The sequence below is a fragment of the Carassius gibelio genome, chromosome B7 (assembly GCF_023724105.1).
Source record: "Carassius gibelio isolate Cgi1373 ecotype wild population from Czech Republic chromosome B7, carGib1.2-hapl.c, whole genome shotgun sequence".
NCBI lineage: Eukaryota > Metazoa > Chordata > Actinopteri > Cypriniformes > Cyprinidae > Carassius > Carassius gibelio.
In genome coordinates, this window is record NC_068402.1 from 24,083,702 (window position 1) to 24,095,913 (window position 12,212).

Genomic DNA, 12,212 nt, shown 5'->3' on the forward strand with positions numbered 1-12,212 from the left:
ACTTCTGACGGGTTTAATGTCCTGTCTTATTTATTCCTGTTCATTGTATAGAGAAGAGGTTTGTTTTGATGCGCCGCTCCGCTCGCTGGCTGCACGCGAGTGTCCGTGAGGAAGGAGGAGCTACCGGACATCCGATAAGGAACTACGAGCTTCACTGAACAGGGTGAGAGACGCGAATGTGTTAGTGCCTATTAATGTGCATTATTTTACAGTGAGTGAAAGGGACGAGGCAGGGAGCTGTCTGTCTGTCCTGTTCCCTAACCGGAGACCGAGATCAGCGACTGATGCGATCTGAGATCTGCTGACACTGTTGCTGAGCCGTGCGCAGGATATGCCGCTACGAAACACAGGCCTGCCAATGAATGAATGAACGAATGAAATAAGCGCGTTGCGATGCTTTATTGTTTTGTTTCGCTTCATTGCTATCAAAACAAAGAGAGTGTTATTTTGTTTGTCGCGGACGCTCTCCGGACTTGCCCGTAGTTCGCGAAAGTGTCATGAAACAACGTGAATGGAGACATTTTGACAACGTTAGCTCTAGTGTTTCCGGTATAACGGGGACACATGGCTGTATCCCATTGAAGTGTTTGACAACAGCGCAAAAGAGGCGGGATTTAATGATCTTTGTTAATTTCTGATGGAGTACACGTTCATCACACTGCAAACATGCAGGAAGGAAACAGCTGTATCATGTTTTCATGCGGACCTCGGTATTATCTCATCATAGCTGTAACAATTTACCCAAAACCAGGTTGTCCCGGCTCTTTCTAATTAACTTAGGGTGTCTCAAAAGTGTGTGTTCTTCGTGCATATCAGTATTTTCAAAGAACAGTATTTTCAGTAATAGTAACCACAATCCTTTTCTGTCACTAGTGAACAAAACGAGTGTGTTAGCTAGTGCTTTACATCTTCTATTAATCTTCAAATCGTCAATATTTATCATTTTATTTACAGATATTTAATTTAGGGATTTTTTTCTCTACATAAACTTATCCTTCATAAGGTAAAGAGCATTCTATAGAAAAAAAAAAAAAAAACTTTTATATTGAAGTAAGGCCATGTCGAAGACTGAAATAAGTGTGAAATTAATGGTTGGAAATCAAACGTTGATGCTAATTATCTCTCAGTTGGATTTTGAGTCTTTAGCCTGGATTTCACAGACAGGGTCACACGTGCATGCATACGTATATATACTTGGGTTTTGGCATTATTATTGAACATATATATTTTGCCAGGACTGGAGGCCTGTTGTCCAGAATGACTGCCCTCAGGCAGAGGAAGGGCAGTAAAGGGAAGGACCCGGGGCCCAGTGTTCAGAACCTGAAGTCCGATTGTACAGCTGAACCTAGAGAGAGGTTTACAACAGGTCAGTGCTGTTTGTTGCACAATTAGATACCACTGAATCTTAAGGCATAGTTCACTCAAAGAAAAAATCCATTGTGGTGAATTTGAACTCTACATCGAATATATATTTTTTGCATTACTATTTACTCCAATTGTAAAAGAAAAAAAAAAAACAATCCACAATATGGTTTTCATGACTGTAGAGGGAAGGAATAGAGAGAATCTGAATATGGCAGTCAGAAAAGAGAACAATGTAAAATACTGTCGCTTCCAAGAAAATATGGAAAAAAAAAACATGATGCTGATGACCATAGAAATGCATTATCACCGTGTCCTTTGTTGTATGAGCATATGTGACTTTTCACAAATGGCTGATGTTTACATCAAGCATGAATTCAGGAACAAGTTATTTTTCTCACACACTTATCTTTAGTAGAAATTTCATATTAGAGCTGAAGATCTTTGCCCGAACCCGACGGGTTCGGTCGGGTTCGGGCTTAATTTCTATCATCTTACGCGGGCTCGGGCCGGGCTCGGGCCGGGCTCGGGCTCGCGCTCCGGTTTGCGAGGTAAACGAGCGGTCATGTGATGTGTTTCGATTAGCGCGATAAAGATGCGAAAATGAATGCTGAGCAGGTGTAACGGAGGCTTGCCTCTGGTGATTACGTTTTGATTGCACCAGCAACTAAAGCAAACTCTGAGGTGTGGAAAAGTTTTGACCATGTCTATAATGAGAATAATGAGTGAATAATGACGCGCCATCAGTGAGCGCAGGAACGCGCTGAAGACATCTACAGTGGATTCAATCATTTTCCTCCACAAAAACATGTAGACCTAGCCTAATCTCTGTGAGTAAAGGTTTTTCAAATGATAACTAAATATTCATTGAGTCTTAAATGCATAATGTCGACAGAGTATTTACGCTAATGTTTGCATTATTCTTTTATTAAATAAAGCAAATCCGGCGGAGCCTTTAGCCTATCTTAATTTCGTTATTGCCAAATACCCATCTTAATTTAAAATTTATCTTAATTTAATTTTTTTTAAATGACTCATTTTTATTGGTGCGTTGGTCTATTTATAGGTTAAATGAGCCTATGTCTAGAATGCTGAGATGTTACAATGTGACACAGGACTTATTTTATTTCTTTATTCCAACTTCCAAGTGGTCTAGTCTACGTTAGTTATGAGTAAATTATGTTAAAACATGAATAAATTACTCATTGTTGGCAAAAGGCAAAAGAGCTGTGTGCGTGCGCACATTTGAATAATGTCGGGCTGTAAACGGGTTCGGGCTTTAAAAAAGCTGTCAATCAAAATGTACTTGTCGGGCTCGGGCCGACACCTGTCGGGCTCGGGTCCTGTCGGGCCTAACTTTTAAGGCCCGATTACAGCTCTATTTCATATGGGTTACTGTCATATTCACCGGAAACAATTTTTTTTAAGCTTTAGCGATATGGACTCAGAAATAGATTGTTGTTCTAAAAAACTTAATTTGTTTTCATCAAAAAAAAAAAAAAGAAAAAAGAAAAGAAAAATCACATGAACCTGGGATAACATTTTTTTTGTGGAGTATCACTTTAAAATCGTCCAGAACTTTGAGACATGAATATCATCATGCTAAGTATTTGAAGTTTGATCATTTGTCAGATCCTAAACACTGATTTCTATACATAAATTGTCATATAATATTAATCATAGATCTTTGTGCATGCCTATTCTCCTGTTTACCATGTTTATTTCTTAATATTATGGTCTGGGTAATACTGTTATCATCGTTTCCAGGTGGTTTCTCATGGTGGACAATCGTGTGTGTAATGACGGGCTCAGTAGTGGGAATTAGTCTGGGCTTGCTGTGCTGCATCTATGTGGCTACACTTCATGAAAATGACCTCTGGTTCTCCAATATAAAGGTAAAGTCCAGAGCTTTTTTATGTTCAGTGTCCTGAAACAGTGAATACCCAGAGACAGCCTTCCATTGTGATTCATTTTCTTTTCAGGCTTTGAAGGATTTCTAGTGTTCTTAGGCTATGCTCCTAATGTAAACAACAGCTCAAGAGATCTAGATTCACAATGTGTGCTTGCATTTTGTCAGTAATGGTGTTCTCATCTGTCTCATTTTTCATGCATTTCCTTTTGAAATAGATTTTTTTCCCCCCATATGTGCTGACAGATTATTTTTCTTTCCCTCTGTGGCGTAACAGTCACATAAACAGTTAGCCAGAGTTTGGGCTGCAGATCGTGTTATGACTTCCAGACAAGAAACAGATGAAACCACCATGCCAAAAAAGTTATGTCATGTTCAGTTGGATAAATCAGCATGTCCCTGTATCCCAGTTCGCTCATTAAAATAATACAGATCAGGAGTAGTTTAATCCCAATCAGTGCAAGGTCTATGGCCGCTGGTTTTGCAATAGGGTTAGTTTAGTTTCTGTATTTATTTATTGTGCAATTCAGTTTGAGAGCAAGTATCTGTGTGTTTGTGTATGAGTGTGTGTGTATGACTGTGAGTATTGCGTCTTTTGTTGGAACCAAAGCCTAGTTTTCATTTAGTGAATCTAACAAGAGCCAAGCCTGTGCTGCTTTCATGTGAGCTTTGAACATTTTGTCCTCAGATTATTTTGTTTCTCAGAACATAATTATCTCATAAATACTCTGATTGAATATGCACCACACTTCATAACACCAGATAAGAGTGCTTTTATTCTGAATGTGTTGGCAGGGTATTTTTATCCTTGCAGTTTCTTTCTTTTTATGATTTCAGGCATACCTGATAGTCTAAAGAACATGTTGAATAATTACTGTATCCTGGCCTAGCCCTCTGATTACAGTATGTTGCATTTTTCATCTTGGTTAAAGATGCAACATAAAGTGGACAGTGTAAACTAATGGTTCCATACCAAATTTTTAAAGGACTTCATTTCTAAATAAATGCACCAGTTTCAGATTGTTAGTCGAGGTTCTAAGACAAAATGAGTAGCAGATAAGGGGACATTGCTTTAAAAGTGTAAAAACTGTTTTAACGTGTAGAATGGAGAGCACTAAAAGGTCATCTCAAGTTTAAAATCAAGTCAGAGTGTGACAGCAGTGGAAAAAGGAAGCTCATGCATGCTGGCTGGTATTTTACTGCTTGCTTATGAGTCATCTTACTTTTATCTGTGCTTTGCTTTTCTGAACGTGACTGGAATGATGGCTGTGTATGGATGACCACAGTTTCTGTCCTCATTCTCCGTTCAAAAAACGCCTCCATGACTGAGTGAGCATTTGATTGTGCTTTATTTGCAGGCAAATTAATCATCTGTTCTGATTCAGAGGTAGAGCTGTAGGAATGTCCACTGGATAATAGCTAATCAAATGTTGCAGCAGAAAGCTCCATTAGAAGCGCAGACGGATTCCACATTGTTTTTCTAATCGTTTCCACTCTTACAATGGGAAACAGCAGTAAATTTCACAGAGGCTGTGTGAATGTTCTCAGCTGGAGTTGGTTGTCTAGTATACTTAGCTTCGTAAATGACGATATTGCCATTTTTGAACAAAGACATGTGAAGTCCAGTATGTTCCTCCTCTGGGACACCACCCTAGAGCTGCAGACAGCTGCATTTGGGACGCTTTTAAATTCATTGTGCATGAAGTCATGTCCATGTCTGTTATAGCGCCACACACTCTTTATTTCAAACTGGATGTCGTTCTATTGTTAGTTCAAATAACTGTTTTTATGGATGCTCTTAATTTTTTTTTTCTAAGTGATGTTCCAAGCGATGATTTTCCAAGCTTTTTATGTTTTTTTTTCCCTCCTGACTACCAAGAGGTCACCAGTTGTGTGGCCAACATGCCTTCCTTCCTGTCTCAGCCCCTCTCTCTGATCACATGCAAAATGTTCCTCCGGCAGATTGCTGTTTGGTGCCGACTGGAGCTTAGAATGATCTCATGAGGTTTTGTTTTATTGTTTTAATACGTGTGCTATGAAGTTTTTGGGCAAGGAACTCTGGAAACACCGATAAACAAAAAGAACTTGCGGTCTCAAACAGGGAAAGACAGAGGATCCTTCAGGAAAGATAGGGAAGACGGGGGATAATAATCCTTGAGAATGAAGGTTCGCCGCAGGACGAATAGCAATTTGGATGATAACTCAGGGGCCGCCCAGGATAGACCACCTTTGCTAAACTTTTGGGGAAAAAACAGTCCGAGGGGGTACAAGAGTGGGCAGAGGGGCACGGAAGAGAGTGTAAAGCTTTCATGGATTAACATTCCAGGACAAAACTGTTGGCGGGCTGCTATTATAGCAACAGGATTACTGTTGGCAGGGGTTATTGGGCTGTTTCATGCATGGTGTGTTTATTCTATACACGAAAACCTGCTGTGGTTTTCACAGTTAAAGGTAAGCCAAAGAAGAATCTGTCTCCATTTTTGTTTGCAAGAATGTTGCTAAGAAACATTGTTAAATGAAGTGAATGTAAATGTGCGCTCTTTGTATCAGGAGTAGTAGTCTTGATCATTAGGGGATTTTCTTTTCAACCAGTTCTCATAGTGTTAACTTCCATTGTTATTGTTGTTTTCAGTTTTTTTATTCTTTTATAGCTTAAAATTGGCTCTTTGTATTTGAGTTTTTCAGGGAAGAAAAAGAGCCTTAAAGCTGTTTTATGAAGAAAATAAGTGTCATCTTCTCAAACCAAATTTCATATGACTCTAATCTTTCTGGAGCATATGGATCTTTTTGTCTGAAAACCACTTCCACTATAAAACCACCATATTTACAGCACCTGTTTTTGTTTTTTTTTCCTCAAGGCTTTTATTGCGAATGAAATCTCTGTTTATTCTGGTCAGATGCTCTGCTCTGATTTCTTTCTCAGATGGGAAATGTATTTCATTTTAACACCAGTTTACTCCTGCTGTGCTTCTTGTCATAGTTCATTTTTACTGAATCTTATCCTCTCTTCTTGCATTTGTAGGAAGTCGAGCGTGAAATCTCCTTCCGGACAGAATGTGGCCTTTATTACTCCTACTACAAACAGATGTTGAAGGCGCCTTCTATACAGCAAGGTACTGATTCACAAGACAGGTTTACTGGTTATACGATCACTCTTGCGTCATGTCATATTTCTGATGGAACACTGATGTTCAAGTCACTGGGTTTTCTTTTTATGTAGAAATATTGCTCCTATAGGACAGTGGCTCCCAATCCTGGACCTGGAAAACCCCAAACACTGCACAGATGTTTCTCTAATCAAACACACCTGATTCAGCTTAACAGCTCATTAGTAAAGACTCCAAGACATCAAAGGTGTTTGTCAGATAATAAAGACATCAAAAACATGCCGTTTTGGGGGTTCTCCATGACCAGGATTGGGAACCAGTGCTATAGGGAAAGTATTATTTCATCACCATCTTTACATCTAAGTATTTTTTTTTTTATATTTACATATTTGATTCGACTTGTCTTCTTCCTTTTTAGTTTATTTAGCTCAGTCCAAAAAAGCCAAGTTTCTTGTCTGCTTTCTGTTATCACTTATGTAATCTGAGAGCTATCAAAGGAATGCTTCATTACACAGTCATATAAGTGTGACTGGTCTCAGAAAATAGAGGAAATGTACAACTTTGCTCTAAGTGGTCTTTGCTCAATCTAATTGGCCTAACAGCCCCATTTGGAATGGATTTTCTTTGTGCTTCTACACTGAAAAACATCACAATTAGGTCATTACCCATTGAGACTGAGATGGTAAGAACTGCAGCGGTGCCAAAAGCTGTTCTCTAGACACCACAATTGGGCCTTTGTACTTATAGTAGAGTAAAAGCATGTTCAGAGTATTGCTTTTCTATTAAGCAATCTTAGAAATTGATTATTGTAAAACATCACAACTGTAGTACTATCTGCGATAGTATAAAGTAGGTTGAGGTTGTTTAATTTTGGAATCCACTTCCATTATACCATTTAGTGGCAATTTTGGCTTGCATTGACAATAATGGAACCCTTTCAAATCAAAGTGTTATTGCCCACATATGAGCTCATTGTGTCAAAATACTAGTCTAGTCATAGATTATGATCTGACTGTGACAAATGGGTTAGGCTTAACTATGTTTAAAAGAAATCTGTTTGTGAGACTGATACTAAAATTAGTCAAATAATATTTAATAAATTAAAGTTCAGTGTACACCACTGTTCAACAGTTTGTTTTAAGAAAAAAATATTTCATTATTATGTTTTTATTATATAGCATGGACACATTAAATTAATCAAAAGTGACTAATAAGACTTATAATAATATGAAAAGATTTGTTTCTAATAACTTTTTTTAAAAAGATTTTCTATTGATCAAAGACTCCCGAAAAAATATGCATCACAAAAAATAAATTATATATATATATATATATATATATATATATATACATACACATACACATATATATACATGTTTTCAAATTTGATAATTATAGAAAAAGTTTCTTGAAAATTAAATCTTGGCTGCGTTTCCCAAAACCTTATGGCTATGTTGTTCGTAAGTTATACCTTAGGCTGTACCTTTACCAGGCACGTGCACAGGTAGGGCTCAACCTGTGCAGAGCACATGCCCTTTTTGCCCTTACACTCTGAAGTGCCCTTTTTTTGGTGGTGTTTTTTTTTATTTATCTTTTATCAATGCTATTGGTCACCCTTTACGCCTGTCTGTCTGTTTTACCAAATTAAAGTTCTTAAAACAAGCTTGTGTAAATCTTATTCGATCCTCAAGCTGTCAGTAAGCTGATAACTCCGCCCCCTCTATATTCATTGAATCGACTGAAGTTCCACAGCAGCCGCACAGTAGACAACAACTGAGCTGAACAAAGTTTTGCGAAGGGTAAATAAATATCTTGTTGTTTGAATAAGTACTACTAAACACTGTCTATAAAGGCTCATATTTTATTTATTTGATGTCTGACTGACTGACTGAGAAATGTGGGACGTCGCCTGAGAGAGCGGGCTAGCATTTGCCATCTAGTCATAGCCAATATATAGCCAACACTTAAATAGCCTGTGCATACAGTAGCATTTCATCTTTTATAAAATGCTAATTTGGCCAAATGCATTTTACCACAGGAAAAACTGAGCGCTCCGTCTATATAGCTAAAAAAAAACTAGTTTGTAAACTAGATGAAAATGTAATGTGATCCCGGCAGCGGCAGGCGCCGTCGCCGTTTTAATGACGGACAGAAAAAAAAATCACATTTGCACACATTCGCTGGTCAAAAACGATATATTGATAAGTAATACAACAACATATAATTTGTTTTTACCATCGGGAAATCATAACAGGTGCGCCCCCGCGCTGTTTCGTACTGGAACTTACACAGCGACGAGTGATCCTCGGCACCTAGATAACATATTTCTAAGAAATTTCTTCTTTGATTTATGATTGCTGATACACTTAATTTATTAACATTTAGGCTAATCATGTTATGGTATACTCTCTGTATACTCTCTGTATAAAATGTTATAAAACATGGTTTTACTACAGTAATGTAGTAGTAACTAAAAAAAAAAATTCAGAAGATCACTTAAATCTTTATATTTTATCATGCAGAATGTAATTCATGATTCATGCCAAGGCTTCATTTATTTGATCCAAAATACAGCAAAATCAGTAATATTGTGTAATAGTTTTACAATTTTAAATAACTGTTTTCTATTTGAATATTTTAAAATGTAATTTATTTTTGTGATCAAAGCTGAATGTTCAGCATCATTACTGCAGTTCAGTACTCTTCAGTGTCACGTGATCCTTCAGAAATGCTTTTCACTGCAACTGTACATTTCACACTATTTTTATTTATTTTTTCATTGCTGGCTTATTTTAAGGAAAGTGTAGTGAATAAGAGACCTTCAAGAGACCAACATCCCTGGTCCACCACAGTATCAAATTTTTGCCAGATACATGGCTCACAGAAGGTTGCTGTTGTATTAGGTTTAAAGAAGCCCTTAAAACCCTGTTTATCTATATTATCTAATATTATTATTATGGATGTTATTAATCGTGAATAAATCTAAAGCTTTTGAGACTATTATTTTGTGTTACTGAATTTGTCATGAAGATGTGACCATTTCTTCCTTTTATGCAGGCTTACTAAATAATCTTAATATAAAAAAGGGGGGGGTGCCCTTTTTCAGTTTCAGCACATGCCCCTCAAAAGGTCTGTGCACGGCCCTGACCTTTACGTTAATAAGTGTTTCCCGAAACGTTCTTAGTTAAAGGCATAATATGTATATATATATTTTCCCCCCACTATAGGGCATGTATTAAAAATAAAGACCAGGTAGTGTAGTTTTAAGATGCCGTGACTGAGTTTGGAGTCATGAGAGTTGTCGTCTTCATCCCCACAGCCGATGCATTCAAATGGGACTCGGGCAGAAATCATGTTCATGGATGAGCTAATGATATATTAAAATAGTAGAACGAAGCAGGATGAGGTGAAACAAGGCTGCTGAACGAGCGGGACACACGGCTCGAAAGCAGCAGATCTTTTATTATGCCACACTTACGCTCCTTCCAGTCATGAGTATGTGTAAAGCAGCACTGTTTTATCATCCTAGGTACATTTGAAAGTTCTGTTGTAATCATACTCTGTGCGGTCATTACCGGTCTATTAAAACAGGTAAAAAAAAAAAAAAAAAACTGTTCTAGTGGTCTTTGGATATTTTAATAAAAAATCTTACATATTGTGCTTTTTAAGTATACCGTCTTGTTCGTAACATTGACAAGAAATGCTATTTCTAATATTTCTAAAGTACTTCTTTATAATGAACATCACTTACTCAATACTTTACCTGCTCTGTAATGCAGTGAATCTGCTCCTGTAGTAAGCAATAGATACTGGAGCCATCGATTTCAACCTATTCAGCACCACCGCCATGGACAGCACCTGCTAACAACGCACGCAAGAAGGTTTACCTTAAGCAACATCCAAAGGTATACAGGTGCAGCTCAATAAATTAGTGGAAATGTCGTGGAAAAGTACATTTTCAACTTATGTATTAAATAAATTCAGTGCACAAAAACTGAATTAATTTAAGTCTTCCGTTCTTTTAATTGTGATGATTTTGGCTAACATTTAACAAAAACCCACCAATTCACTATCTCAACAATTTAGAATACTTCAAAAGACTAATAATAATAAAAAAAATAAGTGAATTGTTGGCCTTCTGTAAAAGTATGTTTATTTACTGTGCATGTACTCAATACTTGGCAGGGGCTCCTTTTGCTTTAATTACTGCCTCAATTCGGTGCAGCATGGAGGTGATCAGTTTGTGGCACTGCTGAGGTGGTATGGAAGCCCAGGTTTCTTTGACAGTAGCCTTCAGCTCCTCTGCATTTTTTGGTCTCTTGTTTCTCATTTTCCTCTTGACAATACCCCATAGATTCTCTGTGGGATTCAAGTCTGGTAAGTTTGCTGGCCAGTCAAGCACACCAACACCATGGTCATTTAACCAACTTTTGGTGCTTTTGGCAGTTTGGGCAGGTGCCAAATCCTGCTGGAAAATGAAATCAGCATCTTCAAAAAGCTGGCAAGCAGAAGGAAGCATGAAGTGCTCCAAAATGTCTTGGTAAACGGGTGCAGTGACTTTGGTTTCCAAAAAAAACACAATGCTAAAACTTAATACTGGACTTCAGGCAACTTGGGCTATGAGCTTCTCCACCCTTCCTCCAGACTCTAGGGCCTTGGTTTGCAACTGAAATACAAAACTTGCTCTCATCTGAAAAAAGGACTTTGGACCACTGGGCAACAGTCCAGCTCTTCTTCTCCTTAGCCCAGGTAAGACCCCTCTGATGTTGTCTGTAGTTCAGGAGTGACTTAACAAGAGGAAAACGATAACTGTAGCCAAATTCCTTAACACGTCTGTATGCCTTGACCCCAGCCTCAATCCATTCCTTGTGAAGCTCACTCCAGTTCTTGAATCGATTTTGCCTGACAATCCTCATAAGGCTTCGGTTCTCTCAGTTGGTTGTGCATATTTTTCTTCCAAACTTTTTCCTTCCATTCAGTTTTCTGTTATCATGCTTGGATACAGCATTCTGTGAATAGCCAGCTTCTTTGACAATGAATGTTAGTGGCTTACCCTCCCTGTGAAAGGTGTCAGTAATTGTCTTCTGGACAACTGTCAGATCAGCACTTTTTCCCATGATTGTGTAGCCTGTTGTGTAGCCTGGTGAACCAAACTGAGAGACCATTTTGCTCAGGAAAAGGCTCAGGAAACCTTTGCAGGTGTTTTGAGTTGATTAGCTGATTGGCATTTCACCAAATTCTAATTTTTTTTTTTTTTTTTTTTTTTTTTTGTTAAATGTGAGCCAAAATCAATTAAAAGAACCAAAGTCTTAAACAATTTCAGTCTGTGTGAACTGAATTTATTTAATATGAGTCTTACAATTTGAGTTGAATTACTGAAATGAAATTTTCCATGACTAATTTATTTCACAATTCTAATTTATTGAGATTTACCTGTAGTTCGGGGAACACATCTAGGAAAGGTATACTCCTAGAGACACCTAAGAGACACCGTTATTGGGAAACGCAACCCTGTATATAAGAATTATTTCTTAAGGATCATGTGACAGAAGACTGGAGTAACAACTGCTGGAAGAAAAATAAAAAATAAATAAAAAAATAGAATTATAATATGGTTGTTTTAAATTGCAATAATAGTTCACAATATTGAATTCACTGGAGTTTTGATCAAAAAAACGCTGACTGGCTGACTAAATGCTGACTTGCTGACCCAAAACCTTTGAAACGGATTGTACGCTCATTTTTATTTAACCTTATGTACTGTCTTTGTAGATATCAGTACCTAAATGCAGGTGAAAAAAATACAAAAAAATAATAATAATAATGTTTTTTAA

General features: G+C 37.5%; 1 protein-coding gene across 8 annotated transcripts in view; it reads left to right on the top strand.

Annotated features, from left to right (window-relative positions):
• Nucleotides 1-12,212, top strand: part of LOC127962087 (probable C-mannosyltransferase DPY19L3) — a 54,660-nt gene continuing 42,448 nt past the window's right edge. The window contains exons 1-4 of one of the 8 annotated variants that reach the window (XM_052561535.1): nucleotides 1-163; nucleotides 1,236-1,366; nucleotides 3,130-3,257; nucleotides 6,294-6,384. In XM_052561535.1, the coding sequence (XP_052417495.1) occupies nucleotides 1,258-1,366; nucleotides 3,130-3,257; nucleotides 6,294-6,384 (328 nt within the window). In that variant the 5' untranslated portion in view covers nucleotides 1-163; nucleotides 1,236-1,257. The other 7 variants (XM_052561531.1, XM_052561530.1, XM_052561533.1 and 4 more) reach the window with 7 other exon arrangements.